Source organism: Varanus komodoensis, unplaced genomic scaffold (genome assembly GCF_004798865.1).
Source record: "Varanus komodoensis strain SLA01 unplaced genomic scaffold, ASM479886v1 scaffold10, whole genome shotgun sequence".
Lineage (NCBI taxonomy): Eukaryota > Metazoa > Chordata > Lepidosauria > Squamata > Varanidae > Varanus > Varanus komodoensis.
Window position 1 is genome coordinate 2,593,196 of NW_025335269.1, and position 22,617 is coordinate 2,615,812.

Consider the following 22,617-nt stretch of genomic DNA (forward strand, 5'->3'; position numbering starts at 1 on the left):
AAGCATCGTGAATGTTCTTCAGCTTGTGGTCCATCCTGGCATTGAACAGCCTGGAGCCGTCGAAGGGCATGTTCTTGATCCAGCACTTGGTCTCATCCGGGAAATTGCAGTTCCGGAGTCAGGCATGGCGACGGAGGGCTACAGCACCAATGAGGGCCCTTGAGTCGCGGTCAACATGATGTCTCGCCATCGAGAGCTGTTGAATGGCCACCTGCATCGTTTCTCTGGCAAAGATGCGTGCCAGGTCCCTCTGCTGCTCTGGAAGCGACGCTGTGATGTTTTCCAACTTTTGCATCAGAAAGTACTGATATCAACCCAGCGTCACCTCATAGTTGGAAATGCGGAGGCTGAGACCTGTGGCAGCATAGATACAGTGAGCCATCATGTCGACTTTCACCCTTTCTTGTCCCGAGGAGTGGAGTGTTCCGTTGTCTCATGGCCCTTAGACAATTCCACAACGAAAAAGTTCAGTTTAGGATGGCACAGGAGTAATGGGATATCCTGCTCCCAAATTCTGTACATGGATTTGTACCATCGTGAAGTAGGTTGCGGTTGGCTGGGGAACTGCTACAACTCCATCATAGCTTGATGTAGGGTTGTTATCAGAGGCAAGATGATGGCAGCAGACTACTCCTTTTTGACGATGTTGTAAAAATTGTCGGTATTGGGATCAAAGTGGTGCTGGGCCTCGATCTCCAGTGGCCTTGCCAATCTTGCCATCAGTTCCCTAAATGTCGAATACGACTTCTCAGGTGAGCTGGGACCTTGCATAGTAATCACCGCGTCTGGTGAAGAACTGGTGAAGAATCCTCCAAATCCATATGATAGTGGAGCGGAGGACTGGAGGAGGAGTTGGCTGGCGAGGAAGAGCACCTGGACTGGGCCGCCATGGATGTCAAGGGAGCATCCCTCAGAACAGGAGACAATGTGCAATGACGGACAGATGGATAATATCCGTAAGGTGCATAATCATCCCAGGGCTTGCAATGGGAGGTTCCATAGGGCACTTGCACCCAGTCTCCAAACAAACGGCCAGAAGTGCACTGCTGCTGTCGCACCTGCTGAGGTGGGGCCCTAGGGGAGACCTCAGGCGAAGGCTGTGGAATGGGCAAGTGTGCCGTTGGAGGGGCCATTTGTGGAGAGTCCCGAATGTCTCCATCTGCAATCGATCCCAGCAGGGCCAACTCCTAACGGTCCGGTGAGGACATGGGCTGAAGGGACAATCCATTGTGGAGACCCTGGTGGGGTCACCTGCACGGCCAGCTGAAGACTTGGGCCAGTTGGCGTTGGTAGTGACGCCGAGGTCGGGACCAATGGAGTGGACAATCCTGAGTCACAGCAGTGTGGCTGGCTGGCCTTCTTGGCTTTATGGGCCATCTTGTCTGCCCTGTCCTTGGCCTTCTTGTGGGCCGAAGACTTGTCTGAGCTGCTGTGCTTCCTCTTCTCCTTTTGTTTGTGAGGAGATCTAGAGGAGTGTTTGCCCTCCAGCAGAGTAGCTCCATCGACTGATGGGCGAGAGGGAGCAGCAGCTGAGGAAGAAGGCTGCAAAGCGGACTGCGTCGCGAGTAGATCAGATGCGATTAAAGCCTGGACCCAGAGAAGTTTGTGCAGGCGGTTCTCTCAGTTTGAAGGCCTGACAATGGCCGCACTTATCAGTTCTGTGACCTTCTCTGAGACAGAGAAGGCACAGACCACGAGGAGCAGTGGGGGACATCTTGGCTCCACACTGAGAACACTTGCAGAAAGCCACACTCTGTGCCATCAAGAGAAAAGAGAAGATAGCAAAGCAAGAGAAAAATAGATGACAGAAAGTTTAATTTTTAAAAAAATATTTTGGGGAAAGGGAAAAATGGGGGATCAGAAAGAACTAATGGGGAGGGTAATATAACTTGGAGATCTTAACAAGAGAACTAAGTAGAGAAGGAAAAATGGTAAAAGGTTTTAGATACAACAGTATAGCTACGGTGAGAGACGAAAGGCTTAAGGCACAGCAAATGGTGGTCACAAGAAGACTGGGGAAATGGCGGGCACTCTGCCTTCTTATACTGTGGGGGAGGGAGGGGTGTGGAGTTCCTGCCAAAACTGTTAAGCTTTTGAATCTTCCTGGCTACAGGCACTGTGCAGGCGCAGCACCCATATGTGTGATGCACAGAGGCCACGACGAAGAAAGTAAGGTTGCTTATCTGTATCCGACAGTCTTCGAGTAGTCATCTGTGCATTCACACAACCTACCAACTGGCCCCACGTTGGTGTTGGTGACTTAGCTAGGACTTCAGCATAGATCCTTCTCCTTACTCCCGTAATTTCATGGTATATCAAATGGACCAGGCTGCTCTCCAGCCGAATCCCCAGTTCCGAAGCCAAAACACTGTTCTCTGGGAAAAATGGTGGGAGCCCCACCTATTTATACTAGGCAGAAGGGGAAGGCTCTTGCCAAAAATATTGGGCTTAGCTAGGAAAATCTTCTTGAATATAAGCACTGTACAGCTGCAAAGCCCATATGTGTGAATGAACAGATGACCAGATGAAGAACATCAGTTACAGGTAAGTAACCTTACTATGGTTTCCACTGCAGTTTTCATTGCTAGGTTGTTGGCCCATTCCAGGCTTTTGATGGTCCTTGGGCAAGCACCCTCAATGCTCCTCATCCTCTTGCACTTGCTTGCTTGACAAGAAGTGAGCCAGTGAGCATCTACTGCTCCTCCATTTCACTATGACTGTTGCCTGGGTCACAGTGAGAAACAGGAAAACAACCATGTTGCCATGGTGAAGAGGATGATCAATTCCAAGGGGCTCTTCTCAGTGGTCCTTGCTGGGGCGTGGGCCCTCAGCAGGTGCCCAATCATGTTGACATTTGACACCAGCCCTGCTGGAGATGTAAGCTATTATTTTTATTTAAAATTTAAACTAAATAAACAAGTTGCTTCTTCAGCATGTTACGAGAGTAAAAGGAAATGGAAAGGAATTTCTGGCTCCAACATTTTCTTCTTTTATTTAGTCCTGAGCACAATCTGAAAGCACACAAGGAAACCTTTAGGCTTTTTCTATCAACTCTGTTCTTTTTTAATCTGTCTGCATGAATTTGTGTAACATACCAAACTTCTCAAGACTAGACTATCTTTTCTAACCAGTTAGCATTCCAACTGGGGATTATTTATCATGAGGTTTTGCCAATACCAAAAGAACAGTAAGAGATGCTTTACAAGATTGGGGCTTCCCTTCAAATGGTTCCTTGCTGAGTAATTACTAGGCATTGCTCAATCTATCAGTCCCTATCAAAATGTCCTGCTTACTGGAAGCGGCAGAGTTTTAACCTAGGTCTTTCAAGTCTTATATTTTTCAGCTCTGCTCTACATGATCAAGAATAAGTAACTTTAAAATTTCCTTATATAATGTTAATGTCTATTTGATTCAGTGCTCATGGTAAGCAAGATCAGGGACACCTTTAAAATGGCAGGCCTTCAGGACATTATCAGTAATTACTGTATCTAAGCACAGCAGCAGTCCAAACTGGGATGACCTATCACAGGGCTTTGCCAATGCCAACAGAATAGTAAGCAGAGTTTAAGCAGATTGGGGTTTCCCTCCAAACTGTTCCTGGCTAACTGCTAGGCATTCCCCAGGCTACCAGAAAACAGGAAGAAATGGCACCACACTTCTCCACAGCTGATAATAACATGCCTCTCTGGGACCTTTTGAGAACAAATGGGAGCAGGATGATTGAACATAAGTTTCCAAGAAGCATACATTTCATAGGAAAAAATGAAATCCGTAAAAATCCATGGTTCTATATTGTAAGTGCTCAGGGCAAACAGTCCAAATGGGGTAAGAGTTTTCATTCCTTTGCTTTCCACCATTTGTTTTAGGTAAAGTGAAATTTATCATTCAGATTGAAGACTTCAGTGCAGCTATTCTGGACTTGATTTATATGCCCCATGCTTTATATATTCATTGACTGAAAGACATGAAAGAAACAGCAAAGGCCACCAATATACCAAAGAGTCAGTCTTTGAAAGCCATAGAGTCATGGATGATTTGCTAGTGTTCTGGCCTTTGTGCAGTGTTTTCCAAATCTAAAGAGTTGAAATGCATCCCTGAGGCTTAGTTACTAGCTATAAGTGCTTCAGACTAAATTATACTGGTATTCTGGCCCAGCTCCTTTTCCTTGGGCCCTGCCCAGCAATGGAATGCAGCCCCAAGAACTTCTCAGAAAAGGAATTTGGCCCTCAGGTGGGAAGAGGTGCTATACTTCTCTTCTTCTCTTTCCTAATTCAACTATTTGGAAACTGGACTATCCTCAGCTTTGAAATATGTGCTAGAGTGAATACACATAAAAGTCACCACACCTGGAGTAGGCTGGAAAAAGTGAGAATGGAAGAGGAAAATGGGAAGGTGGTTGACAGGGCTCCAGACTTTTTTCACATTGACAGACACAAACATACTAAAACCATGTTGTGGTTCTTGCATGCCATCTAGTTGTTTCTGACTTATGGCAACCCTATAAATGACTGCTCTCCAAAATGCCCTGTCTTTGATAACTTTGCTCAGTTCTTGTACACTCAAGGTTGTGGCTTCCTTTATGCAATCAATTCATCTCATATTTGGTCTTCCTTTTTCTCTTCTGCCTTCAAACTTTCCCTAACATAGTTGTCTTCTCCAGGGAGTTTTGCCTTCTCATGAGAGGTTTTGTCATTTTTGCTTCCAAGGCAAGTTCTGACTTGATTTCATCTAGAAGCCACTTGTTCACCTTTTTATCAGGACAAGGTATTTGCAAAGTTCTCCTCAAACACCATGTTTCAAACACATCAATTTTCTTCCTGCCAGCTTTCTTCACTATTCAGTGAAGAAAGCTATTCACTATTTTTTATTCTTTGCTGCTTCTCTTCCAAATCTCCCAATTGCAGTCTGTCTGAATTGATGATGGAGCCAAGTTATGCAAAATCTTTCATAATTTCAATTTCTTCATTGTAGACATTAAAGCTGTGCACTTCAGTAGTCTATATATTTTAAATTATTGATACATTTTCTGCCAATTTTCACTTCTCCTTCCTCTGATTTCAATTCAGCTTTCGTTATATTATGTTCTACATACTGACTGGAGACAGGAAAGTAAAATACACCCTTGTCTGATTCCTTTCTATAAAGGGAACCATTCTCTTTCTTCATATTCTGCCCAAACAGTAGTTTCTTGTCTACAATACAGGTTATGCATCAGGACAATCAAATGCTGAGGCACATTCCATTTCCTTCAGGACCATCATGCTTCACATGATCTGCATAGTCAATGGCTTTGCTATAGTCTATAAAAGATAGATTGATCTTCTTCTGAAATTCTTTAGTATGCTCCAGTAGCCATTGTATATTTGTAATATGATTTTTCAGCTTTATTATGACTTTTGATATTAATCGTTCATGGTCACTATCACAATCTGCTCCTGGTCCTGCTCTGGCAGCCAGAATATAGCTTCCACATTTCTTGCTTCCAATTGCAAAGTCTGTTTTATTTTTGTATTGGCCATCTGATGATGAATACATGTGCAGTTTTCTGATCAGTTGCCTGAAGAATGTATATGCGGTAAAGAAATGGTTGGTTTCACAGAACTCTGAGACACTCTGACCCCTAGATCAAATTCTCTTACAACATTTGATTTGGCTTTGTTTCCTACTTTTCATTCTCCTTGTTTTGTTTTGATGCTACCGATTTCCTCATGGATGCTTGTTTAAAAGTTTTTAATTTCTTCTTCTTCATTATCTGTTGATGGAGTATAGACTTGAATAATAGTTTTGTCAATAGGTGTCCAGGTGCTACTCAACATGTAAACAACCCACACATTCACGAGCGATAAAACTAAAGTCCTTTATTGCTACTCGTCTACAAGATTTACAACTCTACAGATAAGCTCTTCTGTTGAGTTCTTTGGAATGCAGATGTTAATCCTCTAATGGTGTCTCTCCCCGAGCCCACGTGGGACTAGCCCTCCTGGTCACACCTCTCTTCCCTCTGGCATAACAAGGTCTGCCTTTGCTCGTACCTTCTCAGAATTGGTTGCTAGAGAAAAGTCTATTACGCCCCCTGCGTCTCCTGTGTCATGTTCAGAAAGTTCAGCGTCAGTAGGAGGAGGGACAGCCCGCTCTGACTCCTTCTTTGTAGAACTAGTAGTGTCTTTTCTCTCAGGGCTCTCTTGCTTTGGTGTGGGCTCGGGTGTTTGCTCAATGGGCAGGGAGTCAGTGGGAGGTGCAGCTATCTGCTCAGCCACCCCCAAGCTAGGTTGTGGGGTTGGCTTTTGGATACAGGGTCCTAAGCACAAGACCTCCTCGTGAGGTGCTGTCTCTGTCGGGGCTTCAGGCACGACAATAGGTTTTCCATAAATTATGACTGATATGATTTAGTTGGGCTGTGTATTATAGCCCTTACTGCCAGCGCTACATCTTGCCATCTTGATACTCCATTTCTTCAGAGTTGGTTGTTTCCAGAGTAAAATACATCATGTTTTTCTTACCGAAAATGTCCCATTCCAGTCCACTGCAGTTTGGTTATATCAAGTACTACAAAGTTTAACAGTTCCATTTCTTGCTTTACAGTTTCCAGTTTTCCTTGCTTTTAAAAAAAGACTTTATTTTTTTCAAGATAAAATACAACAAAAAACATAACATTAAATATACAATTAAAATCTTAAAAATATTGTGCACCCCATCACTGGGACCATAGGATACATGTTGAGAACTCATTCAAAAATTATTTCAGAAAATTTCCCCCTTCCAAAATTGTATTGATTCCGTGACAATTCAAATTCTTCCAGTTTTCTGTGATTCATATTTCTTATGTTGTATGTTCCAATTGTATGTGTTGTGCAGCATTAGACTTTCCTTTTGCCTCTCTACTTTTCAGGTTTGATCTAGCTGTGTCATTAGCAACAGCACTATTTGTACTTGTCCTTCATTTTCCCCCAGTAATTCACTGAGTAGCTTCTGACCTGAGAGCCTTATTCTGGCACTATCTCCTATAGCATTTTGGATTGTTTCATTATAGGGTTCACAAGGTTACTACTCAGAAGTGCTTTACCGTTGCCTTCTTCTGCACAGTTACTAACCAGATTTAGCTTGAGCTTCACTGCCATTGCCTGTGAAGAATCCTCTTCCAATGTTTACATCAAATACTACTTCTGCCTGCTTCAGAAATTTCTCTGCCCCCATCAACATTAGAGATATCTATTCTCTTCTGTTGATGTAACTGTTACTCTTGAAGATGGTAGATGTCGGGAGTGAGAAGAATGGCTGCTTCAGGTGCTCATTCTCAAGGACGGCTAGCTGGGTTTCAGAAATGTCAGAACTGGAATGTGAAGCAGATCAAAGGAGAGTTGGGGAGGATGGGCCATGCTGAGACATTGAGAGGAGGGAAGCGGAGGCATACATCTCAAGGTCAGACTTCTCATGTGGGCAATTGGCTCCTGGGAATAACCAAGATATACACCCAGCAGGTAGGATTATGAGAATGAGTGTTCCTCAGATGCAGACCAGGCATCCCTGGCACAGGACCCCATGATGAGCAGTCAGCAGAGACAGGTGGCCCACTTAGGCAATTGACATGCAGAAAGGAGGCATGCTCAGTCTCAGAAAGCCCTTCCCAAAGGGATGAGGTCCAGGCATGTTCATAAGGAGAGTTCCTGGAGGTGAATATTAAATTAGGTTCAACAAACCGCTCTGTGCATGCTCAGAGATTCATTCTGGGTCAGTAAAGAATGCTTGGCAAGGAAAATGGTCTGTGACTTTTGAATGCTTGAAGGAGGAAACTGTTGGCTCACAACAGTAGATGTCCCTGCTCTGACTATTCCACCTTTGACTCAAGACAGTCTGGGATCCTGATGGCATTGTTCTTGGTTTCTCTGACACTCTCAAACCCTTTCACCATGTTAAGGTGTGCCTCTAAGATGGTGTTAAAACCACAGGGAAGCTCCAAATAAGCTTTGTCTTCCTTTTCCTTTCTCTGAACAGCTACCAAAATGCCAACCGTAAAGGGAAAGGTGCAAGGCAACATTGCTGGCAAAAATAGGTCAGCAAAATTTACAGCCCCTTCATGCCAAGATCCTTATCATTTTTGTCTTGACTTGTCTTCAGGCTGCAGCACATTTTTCCCTTTTCCCTGAGATGCTAGCTGCTTGGGAAAGTCCAAATATGCATCCTATCCATTTTTGGAGGGAAAAGGCATTTTAACAGAACAATGTGTGTTTTCTGACAGAAACGTATGGCTGTCAAAATACTCCTATTGCCCTGTCAAAAAGGTTTTAAAACCATTGCTCCCTCGAAACCCCTTTTCAGAATTCCCTTGATAGCTATATTCCCTTCTGCTATCTACATTCTTTTCCACTGATTTCCAATAGTATGGTGATTTCCTGACTTTTGCATGGTCCCAGATTCCCTGGCCCACATACTGAAATGTTGCAATGCTGCTTCTAAAACTTAGTTATTAGCAGTAACAACTTTATACCAAAATAAACTGAAATCTTTGATACTTTGGATTTGTCCTTTTGCTTTCAGCCCCATGCCCCAGTGGAATGCAGCCACTGAGGCCTTCCCCAGAATTAGATTTGTCTCCTCTTTTGATACCTTTTCATTAGAGAAAGATGCATAGGAGGCAGTTCTGCATTTGGAACTTCTTTTAATGTTCAGGGTTAGTAAAAGCTGCCCTACCACAGGATACTAAAGTGAGTCTCTACTTGAGTGCATCCAAATGCCAGGATTCCTGCCATGAAAGAGAACTAGAAGTTTCTAAGTAAGTAAGATATAATGTGTCAGGCTATCATACCGTAACTCCAGATATGATTGGTGCTTTCCCTTCAATTAGCTTGTACATTTCTTGCACAGCTTCTTCATAGCTCTTATCTTTGAAGCGTTTCTTGGAAAGTTCCTGAAGTGCTTCCTTGAACTGCTCAAAAGTAATTGTTCTTGATTTTCCCCTGGACCATTAAAAAACACAGAAGGACAACAGAAATTACAAGAGGGTCTATGCTTTATTTATTTAAAACTTTTCTATACCATTCCATACTTAAAAATCTTGGGATGGTTTACAGCATTGGCATATGAACAAAATTTACTATATGGCCCATTAAGCCCTTTAGTTCCTTTGCAATTTCCTTAAAGAAACTCAGAGAAAAAATCAACACTACAAACTTCATATTGGCTTTATGCTGGCTTCTCTCAAAGAAACCTTGGAATTGCAATTTCGGGGTTCTGAGAATATAAGGATTCCTGTAAATCATTCGAAGTATTACAGTTCTTAAAAGTTTTCTGGGGAAAGGAATCCAAGTGGAGGAAACAAGAAATAACAACGCTTCATAAAGCACTTCCTGGCAAAGTCCCCCTAGTTATATCCAGTACTGTTTCTGTATTTTTTCTTATTTCACATTGTCCCCAAGTCTCCCTTGGTGCCAATGCAAGTTTGACCTATTTTAATCTTTTATGTATTTTCTATTTTTATACTCTACCATTTTAATTTTTTGCACATATCCCAGATAACATTATTAATGAATGGTATAAAGCTGTTGAAAATATATGTTGCAAATTATTATTATTATTATTATTATTATTATTATTATTATTATTATTAAATGCACAGACTGCCCTTTATCCACAAGGAATCCAAGGAATGCTATAGGCACAAATGCCATATGTTAACAATTAAATTACAAAATAAGAGACATAAAAAACTATTCAACCTGTAAGCAACCTATCAACTCTTTCGACGTAAACAGGCACCCAACCTTTCAAATGCCTGGGAAAAAGAAACAGTTCAATTTCACACCAAAAGGAAAGGAAGGTTGGCACAAATTGTATTTGCCATTCAGGACTCTCCACAGCCAGGACACCACCATAGAGAAGGCCAACTCTTTTCTAAGTGCATGTTTCATTTCTTCCACTGATGGTACAGAGCAGGGACGTCTCTGGAGACCTTAATGTAAAAGCAGGACATTATAGGGGGAAGTGCCCTTTCAAGACTTTAGTCCCAAGCTGTTTAAACTTTAATGAGGATAACCAGTGCCTTGAATCAGGCTTGGTGGCAAAAAGGGTGCCAATATAATTTCTTAAGAATTGGTATGACATGGCTTCCTCCAGTTAATCCCATCAGAATTACAGCTGCCAAATCTTGCACTTCATACCATTCTCAAGGTATGTGCTACATGGTACTCCACTGAGCATAGAATGCCACCCAGTGCATGCTTAGCACCAACTTCTAGGATGCAGCAATCACATATGCACAGTGTTCCCATCCTGTCAGTACAAAACAAATATGAGTGACTTTAATAATTATACAACTCACCATAATGCAGGATCAGTGGGAGCTGTTAGGGGCCGGGCTGTACAGTGGGAAGTGGGCTGCGGGCAGTGAGCGAGCAGGGCTTCATCTGTGTTTGCAGTTGCTCCCCAGTGCTGGCATTGCTGCCTCGGCTCGAGCTCGGATCGTTGGGCATTTGACTTTTGTGGGGAGCACGCAGCCTAGATCCCTCATGTATGCAGTTTGCGGTACAGTTTGCACCACTAGGAAAGTCCACGTGGGGGTGAGTGAGTGAATGAGTACGGGGCTGTTGCCTTCCAGAGGCCCCAGAGCTGGCCTCCCTCACTGCACCTCCAGGCACCAGACACCAGGAGGCGATGGAGGGAACCGGGTGCTGTTGGAGTTTGCAAGTTTTCTCCTCCGTGTTCCTCCTCTCTCTCTCTCTCTCTATCTTTCTCTCTCTCTCTCTCTCTCTCGCTCTCGCTCTCGCTCTCCGCCCCCCACCCCCATGGCTGGGAAGGGCTTAATCAAAATAGGAGGGGTCCAGCAGCCTTGGCTACATTGCCATCCCCTCCCTGGAGGCTCAGGAGCATTCCGAGTCAACGGGGACAAGTTGGGGGAAAGTTTGGCTATAGCCGGCCAAGTGCCAAACTTTGGCTATAGCCGGCTCAAGAGCCAAGGAAAAGGATCCCAACTTACTGGCTTAGCCCCTGCCTGAGTGGGGACACAGGTTCCAGGGTGCACTTAGATGGGTGCTCAGAGTGCGAACCCTACCGTGAACTGTGCATGCAAGGGATCTGGGTTGCAGGTTCCTTATGGGCATCTGGTGCCTGGTGGTCTGGGGAGGGGCTGAGGCGGTGGTGCTGGTGCTGGGGAGTGGGTCCAGGTGCAGATGAGGCTTTGCTCATTCACCTGCCACTCACCTCCTGCTGTGCGGCACGGTTCCTAACAGGCCACAGACTGGAACCCATCAGCGGCACAGGGGTTGAAGACCCACCTTCAGCCCAAAGGTACAGGCTACCCTGTTGTGTCTATCCATTACAAGGACAGTTTAGGGGGACCATATTACAGCATTTTACAACCTGGTACCCTCCAGATGTGTTGCACTGCAGTACTCATCAGCCAGCATGACCAATGTTCAGGGACGCCGGAAGCTGTGTCCAACACCTCTGAAGGATACCAGGTGAGGAAGCTGGCATACCATTTCAGGCAATAGGAACCCATCTGAAAAATAGGGGGAGAGGTAAAGAAAATAGTAGAAGATGGGGGAAAATTAGAGTTTGGTTGTTCCAAGGATTGCTCACATGTCCCCAGGCTTCCAGATTAAAAACAAGGTGAAAATACAGAAAGGGTTCCCAGACTGCCAGTGCTACACCAATCCCTGCATGTGCATGCAGACACTCTTAAGAGCAACTAACAAAGCAAGATGCAACAGAAGCATCCTAATGGGCTGTGACTGTGTTCAGCAGATGCCCTCTTTAGACACAAATAGCAGGGTTCTGACTTATACTAGAGAATCCATCAGGACCAAATATGGACATCTGGTAGAGTTGGTCCTCTTGGATGTCCTGCATGCCCTCTGCAGTCATTCCTGCCGCAGTACACACACATTAGAATTTGGGAAACTGAGTGTGTGCTATCAACCCAGGAAGCAAAAGAGGCACAACTTTCCTATCTGGAACAACTACTAATAGAACAGAGACACAGATGGACAGTAACAGCAATTTAAAGCAACTGGAGACTATGATTATTGTGCACAAACTTGTAAGAGGTTCTGAGCCTTCTGGGCAAGAGAAGGGTGTGCTAACCACAAAGCAATGAGCTGCCACTGGTTGGGTACATGTCAACTTTAAGCTTTCTCTCTCTCTCTTAATACATAAAAATGGTGTTTTTTAATTAACTACTATTTGAACCAACAGGTTTAAAGATAAAATCTGAATATTTGGAACTTTTCTCATGGCTTTCTTACTGTGTAGGATTAATGGAAGCTTGGTAAGAAGAGGAAATATAGGCACACAGAGAACAAAGAGAATCACAGCAAAAGGAAAATCTAATCAAGTTGTAGGGATATAAGCACAATGATAACATCTGATAGCAGCAGTATGCATCAAAACTCACTGACAAAAAAGTTAAACCAACAGAAAAATCACTACAATAGGGAGGGTAAAAGGAGAAAACCTTTGATGAAAATATCATAGAGACTGGGAGCTAAGAAAATATCTGCTCAGCTGAACAATGGAAAAGGAACCTTCTTATCAAGCAGTCTGATTACTGCATATTCATTTTTAATTGCCATCAGCTCTCACATGCAGGATTTAGATTATACTTCTTATACATTACAAATATATAGAAGGTGGCTCAGCGGACAAGTCTTTTTTTTCCCTTAGTTGTAGCAGGCCTGCGCAAACTGTGATCCTTTGTGCCAATCTTCTCAAGTGGTTGGAATACAATTCCCATCAGCCTCTGCCAGAATAGCTAATAGTCAAGGGAGGTGACACTTATGGTACATAATATCAGACAGCTATCAGCTTGGGGAAGGCCACAAATTATTAAGACAACTCTCACCTGTTTCACAGTCCTGGACAAACTTTTGTTAGAGTTTCCTTTTGTTTTCCTCAACTTTGTGCTCTCCAGATGTGTTGCACTGTAATTACCATAATCCCTCAGTCAGCTTTGCACAAGTGAGGTATCATTTGGGGAAATTGTGAAGCCACAAGCAAAACAAGCAAGCAGATATTCCCCCGATTTTTCCCCAAGAGAAAGGCTCCCTAAGAAAATGTGGTGTCAACATTACTCACACCAAAACATTTTAAGAACACAAAACAGGTTGTTAATCATATCAAATACTTTTCTTACATAGTCCATGTGCAGTTTGGATCCAATCCAAACTCTGCACATGGACTATGAGAAAGTTCCTTTAACACAGGATGGAACCAAGATGGAGCTACTACACCCTAGCATTTTCAGCTTGATTACACTTAGGTTGCTTATGTCCCATTACATTCAAAGAGAGTTGAGCAGCCTAACTGTGTATCAATACATTTGCCAGTTCATAAAATGTAGGCTGGGGAGTGGAATAAAATAAAGAGTTGAAAATAGAAGCCAGACCCATTGTGGTAAACAAAAAGAATCATTACATGCACTTAGAAACACCACAGCTATCCAGTTAAGCCAATTTTCACATGCATTTTGCTTGTTAGGTTGGGAATTTCAAGCATAACACATCAGAATGTGAATCTCTAGAATATCTAAGAGGGCTTGCATTGAAACAAACTCAGAGATAAAGTAATTGAGGGTACAATTCTATGAAGGTTTAGCAGGTTGAGGAAAGGGGCAAGTTGTAAGCTATGTTTCTATGTAAATGTGCATAGGATTGTGCCTGAAGATAATTTCATTGATCATTCTGAAAGAGAGAATAAGATGAAATAACTTAATATAAATGTATATGACTCATTCAAGGTTTATAATATTCTTCAAGCTTGTCATGTTCTAATCATATTTAACCTCTTTAACTGAATGTTTAAACAGCAGAAATATTGTTGACATACAGGAGGAAAATGTTCAGTGTTTAGATGATGTCATATGTCTGATATACAACAAAATTCCTGTATTCTGGGCCAGGTACCCTGGTCTGGTTGGCACCAAGAGCAACACAGAAAGCTTCTTGTGAGAACATTTTCACAGAGGCCACCAAACAGTGCAACTCATGATCTGAGTTTATTCTCTTATGTCAGGGATGTTGGGTTTAGTGTCACCAGCTCAAAGCTCAAGGTTAATCTATTTGGGCAACAGAGAACCTATTTGTCCTTTGCTTACCTGTTTCTACAAGAGTCTCCACCTCCAACCCCTGTGACACAGGACAGGCTGCCAGGCACCCATTTTTGCCTATTCTTTTTGCTATCACCCCATGAGATTCTGAAGCCTAAGTCTGAGCAAATTAGATTTATATTTTTATAGAGAGAGAAGGGTAGGGGACAGGGCCATTTTCTAGCACTTCCTTCACACTTCTTGAAACCAGGTTAGCGTACATGCCAAGCAGTGCAGCACAGTGCTCAGGTCCTTTACTCCGGGTCTCATGTCAAGTTTCAAGTCTTTACTTTCAAGTCCAAGTTGGACCTCAAGTCATTGCAAGAAATTTTCGAGTTAGGTCTCAAATCTCTTCTCAAGTCTCAAAAGCCAACTGTAACAGAAAAAATGGAGGTGGTGGTGGGGTGTGTGGGGGTGTGTGGGAGAGCTGTAACCCCCTGATGTTCCCATTTGCTCATTTACCTGTAATGCATTGAGGTCTTTACTTCAAGCACAATTTATTTGAACAAAGTTGTACTCTCATTCAATTTTATCAAGATTGCAATTTAGAAAAACAGTTTTCTCAACAAAATTCACCCCCAGCCTGGTACTTTTATTCTCCCTGGACATGCACTGGAACAGAGCAGAGGCAACAGTAGGAGAAGTGCTGTTGTACTTCCTGCCGAGGAAAGCAAAGTGCACCAAAAAGAGCTGAAGCCTTCTCCCTGTACCAGTAGTCCCTGGATTATGAATGAGTTCTGTTCCTGAGAAAGTCCTTAAGTCAAATTTGTATGTAAGTTGGATCACATGAGTAAGCCAAATGTCTGTCTTAGTATATGCACATATTTTACCTTTCTGTGCATATAAAACACTTAAGAAACACTTCCATATTCACTAAAGAATCTTAAACACAACACAGCATTGTAATGATGATAATAATACAGTAATAATAAAATAACTACAGGTACTAAAGAGAGAGATTATGTATGCATGTATACAGTATTGTAAAAAACAAATTAAAGAAATAGTTCTTAAAACAGTTTAGAACATTCTTTCAAATCAATGTCTTATAGAGTTAAACTAGTTCATAATCATTCCTGCATAGATTATAACAAAATCATGAATATGAAGCATTTTGAGCACTTTACTTATATGTTGTTTGCTCTTTGTTTGTACATTTTCTGAATATATTTCTGAGTTGCACTGCTAATATACAATAAACCACAATAATAATAAAATGGCACAGTTCCAAACAAAACAAAACCAAACCTAAAACAAAACAGAAAATATCCAGAACTTGCTTTCTTTTTATAGACGGGTAATATTTGCAAGTCTGTTGGACACTTTGGAAGGAATCTGCTTCTAAATTCTACTTAGGCTCTGGTTCTCTCTCTCTCTGCTATCAATTCAGCATCATTTCTCCATCTGAGGTACAGACATGCTAATGCTGATTGAAAACGAAAAAGGCTGTGCAAACAATTCTTGAGGCTGACTTCAAGAAAGCAACTCCAGTGGTCCCTGCCCCTGCCCCGAGCAGCACAAACAAACCCTGACTCTCTAGCACCAGGTCCATTTCCATCATCATTAGTTAATGTTAGGCTTAATGTTACCTCATGGATTAGGAAGCTATGAATAAAAACAAGATTTCAAGCTTTGAAACAACATCAACAGAGGAGTAAGCAGAAGTCATGTGGGCACCACTGAATTTGCCCTTCCTAGAAACTGTTTTGCTGTGGTTCTGCTTCATCCTTGAGGCACTACATATGCCCCAAAACATACTGGCTTGGGTACACTTGTCGTGAATATCTCTAGGGTATCTCTACAAAAAGCCATGGATATCTCTCAGGTATTATGCTAATAGAGGTTTTTATTACTGTCACTATCTCTAGGAAACTATGTGCTGCTGAAAAGTTGCCAAACACATTGTGTAGTTCCCTAGAGACATTCACAGCTTTTCCCTAGAGATATTCATTTGGGTTTTAGGGCAGTCCCCATGTTCATAAGTATGTAACCTGGGGACTAACTATACTGCAACCCCCTTCCCCCACCCCCTTGTCCCTCCCTTCCACCATCTCCCTCATGCCTAAAAGCAACTTAGTTGTAAAAACAATAGAAATCTCAAGTAGAGTCGAGTCAAGTTGATCTTTGCTCATGAGTCAATTCTGAGTCATGTCGCTAACACAACTTGAGTCAGACTTGGAAGCGAGTCACTCCAGTCCCCAACATTGGTGCAGCACATAAGTAAAACTAAGCTTCGACAAGGCAAAATATCACAGATGACCACTCAAAAAATGACAGTTACTGGCTTTCTTCTTCGTGGTATCTGTGCATCACACATATAGGTGAGTAGCGACCTTACCAATGAAAGGTGATGGGAGGTGACAGTACTGAAGGATGGATGATAGAACAGCATGACCAAAGGAACTGTCTTGTCTGGCTTTTACATTGAGCTGGTAATGCTGGACAAATGTGGACTGTGTCGACCATCTAGCCTCCCTACACAGCACATGTAATGGTATGCCTGCATATAGAGTGGTTTATATCATTATCACCCTGGTAGAATGGGCTTTGAGTTAGTCTGGCAAGTCCAGGTTTGCTAGCTGATATGCTAGCTTGATTGTCTCAACAACCCAGTGTACCAAGCATTGTGGACTAATTGGCTTACCCTTGGAATGGTCTCCATATTTCATAATTAGACATTTAGTCTTGCAGATCGATTCTGTATGGGCAAATGCTAATACTCTTCAGACATCGAATGTGTGTAGAGTCCTTTCGAGATTTGCCAATGGAGTTGGAAACACTATTTCTTGATTTAGATGGAAGGTAGAGGAGACTTTAGGAATGAAGGCAGGGTCCATCTGAAGGACCACCTTCTCCTTATGGAATGTTAGGTATGGAGAGTCTACTTGTAGTGCACACAGTTGCCTTGCTCTCCATGCTGAGATGAGGGCCACCAGGAAGGAGACTTTCCATGAGGCAAGGTGGAGATTGACAGTTGCAAGTGGTTCAAGTGAAGGCTCTGTAAGTGCTTGCAACATAACAGATGGATTCCTACTGGGTACTACTGACCCAGATGTGAGGGTTTAGGCTGTTGAGACCTTTCATGAATCTTTGTGAACGAGGGTGAGAGAAGGCTGAGGAACCCTTGATGGGGCCTCTGAAGGAGGAGACTGTGGACAGATAGGCCTTGATAGAGGTAGGCTTTAAACCTTTTTGATGCAGGGAGTGAAGGAACTCCAGTATTCCCTGTATCGAAGCTGAGGTTGGTTCAACGTATTCCTCCACATAATTCTTGAACTTGGCCCCTTTAGTGGAATAGGAGCATCTAGTATTTGGATGCAGTGCTGCTTGTAGGGTGGTTTGGATTCAAGGATCCAAGTCAGTAGTTGTGACCATTAGGTAATCAGCCATGTCATCAGGTGGGGCCTTCACATATTGGGATGAAGTAGCTTTACTTTCCCTTGGGTCAGTAGATTTGGAATGTTGGATAGGTGTAGGATCTTATAATTGGAGAGGGTTCAAGGTCATAGTTGTGGCCACTATGTAATCAACCATGCTGTCAGGTGAAGCATTTGAATGTCAGGGTGCAGTATCTTTCCATGTGCCTGGGAGAATAAATTTGGGATGTTGTGTAGGTGAAGAAACGTGTAATTGGAGAGATGGAAATAGAAGGAGACAGTCTGAGGTAATGAAGGAGTAGAAGTGCTAGAGATCCCGAGACACTGAAAATGGTGGTCAAAGGCATACTGAGAAAATGGCAGGAGCCTGTCCATTTATATTAACAGGGAAGGGGGCAGGGCTCCTGCCAAAATTTCTAGGCTTTGCTAAAAGAACCTTCCCAAACATAGGCACTGAGCAAGTGCAGCACACGTGTGTGATGCACAGAGACCACGAAGAAGAACCAGTGGTACTGAATAATTTGTTCCTTCTATACTGAATAAAATCGGTCTCAAATGACAGAATCAAGAAACAACACTTGGATATTGTTTGCCACTTAAGCTGAATTTCTGGGGAAAGTTTAAGTTCACATTAAAGATGGCATTCTTGTATTTCCAGCACCCTCAATCCAGTCAGTTTGGTCAATAAATCACATTACACAGTTGTGTAATTGCACATTTTAAAGTGCAGTGGAAAGTCAGCATGAGAGTCCTAAACTCATGCCCCAGAAGAGACTGTAGACTGCTGAGCTAATCCATATCAACAAAAAAGTTACAGAAGTTTTCATCTACATCAGGAATAGGTCTTTTGCAAACCCAACAGGTCTTAACTGCTCATTCAAGGTCCAGCCCCCGCAAAATACTTTACATTACAGCAAGGAATCCTCACAATCAGGGAAATGCATCCTCTCCCTAGCTACTGTGAGGATTGCAACTAAGCTTAGAGGGAAGTGTGATCCCTTGAGGAGGATGGCAGATGATGTTATCGTTCCTGCCAGTCAAAAGGTCCTGGTGTGTTGATCCTGGGAGACCTGTTTTTTTTACACCACCGCTTTTATGGGAGAAAAGTAAAAGTTAACTAAGCAACTTTCCCACTTTCTGCAGAGTATCAATAATAGAGTGGTGGTGGTTGATTTTAATGAAAGGGGGCACTGTTGACACACCGGTTTGCTCAACCTGAACAGTGCTAGAAGGAATCTATTGGAACATTAGCTTCCACCAAGAAAGGCCACTCAAGCAAAGCTTTCTGTCTAGTAAGGAATGTGTTGTCACCCCAAGCAACAGAGAACTGTGGTATAAACAGCTCACAAAAACATCCTCAAAAGTAAACAAAAATGGAGAAAATTCTCAGAACTAAAAAGCATTAACAGCAGCTGTTTCCAGTATTTTCTGCTGCTTTATCAACTTTCGTATTTTACATACACAGAACTAAAGAGCAGTCTAAGCCAGTCTTTCCCATACGTGTTGGAATGAAACTCTCATAATTCATAGTTAGGATGGCCACTGGTTGGTCTAAGCCATGGGTCCTCAAACTATGGCCTGCGGGCCAGATACGGCCCACGATGCCCATTTATCCGGCCTGCTGCCTCACCTCACCTCGCCGTGCCTGCAGCGCCCACCGCCTCGCCATGCCATGCTTGCACCCACAGCGCCCACTGCCTCACCTTCCCACCATGTGATTGGAGCAAGGCCAAAAACTCTTTTGAAAAGCAATTCTATAAGCCAAAACCCTCCCACTGGGCTAGGTGAGCACATGGCCGGAGCCAGGGTGGGTGTGCACAGTCATCGATTGCTTCGGACTGGTGATTAGCAACCTGCCGGGGCAGGAGTCTTAATATGGATAAACAAAGAGGTACCTCATCACCTTTTTGTTTTGCCACATCCCAAGACTGGCATATTTAGAAAAATGTCCTACAGAGCATAGCACACTTTGCTCGCATGAAAAGGCACATGAGGGCGTTGCACACTGCAATCCAAATCTTCTGCACCATTGTGTGGGAACAAGCCCTCTGTGCTCCACCAGGCTTGCTTCTTTGTAAAGCAACTTGGGACCAGGTGGCAAGGCCACTTGCCCCACCCTGCCCCTCTCTGGAGGGTGGAGAGAAATCACCGTGCTACTTGGAGCTTCTGGAAGGACAAACGGCATACTCATTTACTAACTGAATCAACATTTAATGTGCAGATGACAAAGATTATTGGATTAAGTCAGTTAAGTAACATGCTGTCTAAAAAATCAAGCACCTTCTCTGAGCAAGCGATCAAACATTTTTTTAATTTTTAATGCTAATTAATTTTTAAAACACTGTATGGAGTTTTTAAATCCAGACCCTGCTCACCAGTCACTTATCTTTGATACAGAGTACTTTTCTCCCTAAGCACAGAGCAGCACACCAGATTACAAACAAGATTCCTTCTTTCTCCACACTTCTTATAATACAATGAGATAAAATAAATTCTGTGAATGAACACCCATTTGTTCATATAGACTATTTAAGAAGAGGCTTACCTGTAGAGCTGGAATGGTATGGCAAGATTAGATATATACAATTATTTATATTTATTTATACATGTATTTATAGGCTGCCTATAATTGCCAAGGTTATGTAGTCCTAGGTGACTACATCAGTTGTAGTCACTCTTACCAAATCATTGTTTGACTTGCCTTACACTCCCTAAAAAAAGGGGGGGAAGCCCTGTAACTATCGGCAGCAAGAAAAGTCCATGAAGCCCTCTCCATCGGCTAGAATGGAATCCATTCCCCTTATCCTCCAGTCACCATTGCACATAACCAGTAACAGATAGGCAGCATTACATAAGTAAGTATCTCTTCTTGTGTAATGATTTAAAGTATTTATGAGTGTGTTCCTTTAAATGTTGGTAAGTTTCAGAAGAGCAAGGGGATAAAATAGGGGATAAGTGAGTGAAGTGATTGGTTGGTGACTGAGGGTGCATGGAGGCAGCTTGGAAGGATGTGAGAAGGCAGAAAGTTATCAGTCAGCAGTAAACAGTCAGAGTTGTGGTCAGTCAGCACCCTGCAAAATCTGAAGAGGCAGCCTTCTCATTAGAATCCCTGACAGTGCTGTGAAAAGCATTTAAGATTCTAAAGAAGGAAGTAGAATACAGAGAGGACATATTAGCAACTAAAGAGAGTGAAAACCTAATAGTATCAAGTATTACAAGGGTGTGTGAGAGAGAAGCTGACGAAAACCTGAATGCAGAAGGGAAAGATTAAATTGAAATAAATAAAAATTATTAATTTTGTTAATTATTTAATAATAATCTATTAATATATAATTAATATATAATTAATAAAGCTATTAACTATTTAATAATATAATTAATTATAATTAATAAAGCTATTAAATAAATTTATTTATGAAATAAATAAGGAAATTGAAATAAATAAGTTACTGAACATCTTGAAACCAATATGCTGATTGTACAAATAAAGAATGTTTGAATACCAGTGTCTTGGGACCATATCCAATGAAGAAGCCTTATAACTTGGGCACAATATAGGGAGAGATTAATTAATAGGAATTCCTATTGGCAGTGTTACATACTGAGAGAAAGAGAGGCAAATATCAAGAGAGTTAAAGACACCATATCCAAACAAAGAAAGGTGAGGACTTGTGACAACTTATTTCCCTCTTCCCAATCAGCCCCTTTTTTATTTAATGACTATTGGTAAGGGATTTTGTCAAAGCCTTTTTGACAAAATTAAGCAATGTTTATGGGATCATCCCTATCCCTATGTTTATTGATGCTTTCAGAGAACTCTAAAAGGTTAGTGAGACAAAACTTGTCTTTGTGGAAGCCATGTTGATTCCTTTTCAGCACAATACATCTGTTTACTTACTACCTGTATCTTTTATAGTATTTTCAATTAATTTACCTGGAACAGGCATTTAGTTAAGCATCTTCTAATTTGCTGGATCCCAATTTTTGCACAGAAATCAAACAGACGGCCAGATAGGAGAAGCTCCCTCTTTTATGCCTAGCAAAGAAATCTAGCAATTTGATGCAGAGGAATGGAGCTCTTTATTGCTCTTCTACTAGTATCCACTACACTGCTAAAAATCTAAAATGAAGTGCAAGCTAGCAAATTATCTGCAAAGATTGTTACGTAAATTAAGTAAAACAAAACAAAAGCTAAATAGGGTTGCTTATTTCTGGCAGTCATGCTTTAAATGCATGTGGTTTTAAATAGGTTTTTAATGTGGAAAATAACAGATGGTTAGCAGGAGTGATAAAGATAATTGCACAAATTTTTCAATGCTCCACAGCTACTGAAATCTCACAACTTACCTTAGGGTCCACTGCTTGTAGTGGCTCGATCATAAATAAGAAATTGAAATATGTCTCACCTTAGTTTTCCATGACTCTCTTAAAACTATACAATTCCCCCTTCATGGGTAATTTTATTTGTTTTTAATAGTGTTTTCCATATTAGCAAAACAAACATTACAGATAGGAGCTAGTTTATTCAATCAGCAGAGTTAAGTGCTACAACTTCTATTCAGATATACAGTGGGACCTTGGCCACAAACTTAATCCGTTCCACGACTATGGTCGCTACCGGAATTGGTTGGGAGCCAAGACAAATTCCCTATAAGGTTCAATGTAAATAAGGTTAATCCGTTCTGACCCCTATGAACATGGTTGCGCGCTGATTTTGGTCACAAGCCACGTCAAATTTCCCCATAAGGTTCACTGTAAATAAGGTTAATCCATTCTGTAATATTTTTTTAATCATAAAAATTTGAAACAAAGTAACAAAGAACAGTACAGTAGAGAACACTAACTTAAGAAGTTATTGTTTGGAGGGAGAGTCCAAACGAAAATTGTGCGATAGCAATTGTGCTCGGGGGGGGGGGAGATGGCTGCAATCGTGATCGTGCTCGTGCAGGGAAGCCGGGGGCGATCATGGTCGTCACCTGATGTGGAGTTCGTGACCTGAGGCAATTTTTTCCTGAAATTTCTGTTCGTGACCCGATTTGGTCGTGAATTCAGGCATTCGTGAGTTGAGGTACCACTGTATTACCTCAGACTGCTGATTCCAGAGACAAGTCCCTGACTTATTACCTTTCTGTGTGGGGAGCACTTTGCAACCTTCCCTCCTGC

The 22,617-nt window shown here is 42.3% G+C and overlaps 1 protein-coding gene across 5 annotated transcripts in view; it reads right to left on the reverse strand.

The window, feature by feature from the left end:
- Positions 1-22,617, reverse strand: part of LOC123034903 (tubulin polymerization promoting protein) — a 96,415-nt gene that overhangs the window by 10,508 nt on the left and 63,290 nt on the right. For all 5 annotated transcript variants that reach the window (XM_044452689.1, XM_044452681.1, XM_044452707.1 and 2 more), the window contains exon 3: positions 8,804-8,954. In XM_044452689.1, coding sequence (XP_044308624.1) covers positions 8,804-8,954 — 151 coding nt within the window. The remainder of the gene's footprint in view (positions 1-8,803; positions 8,955-22,617) is intronic.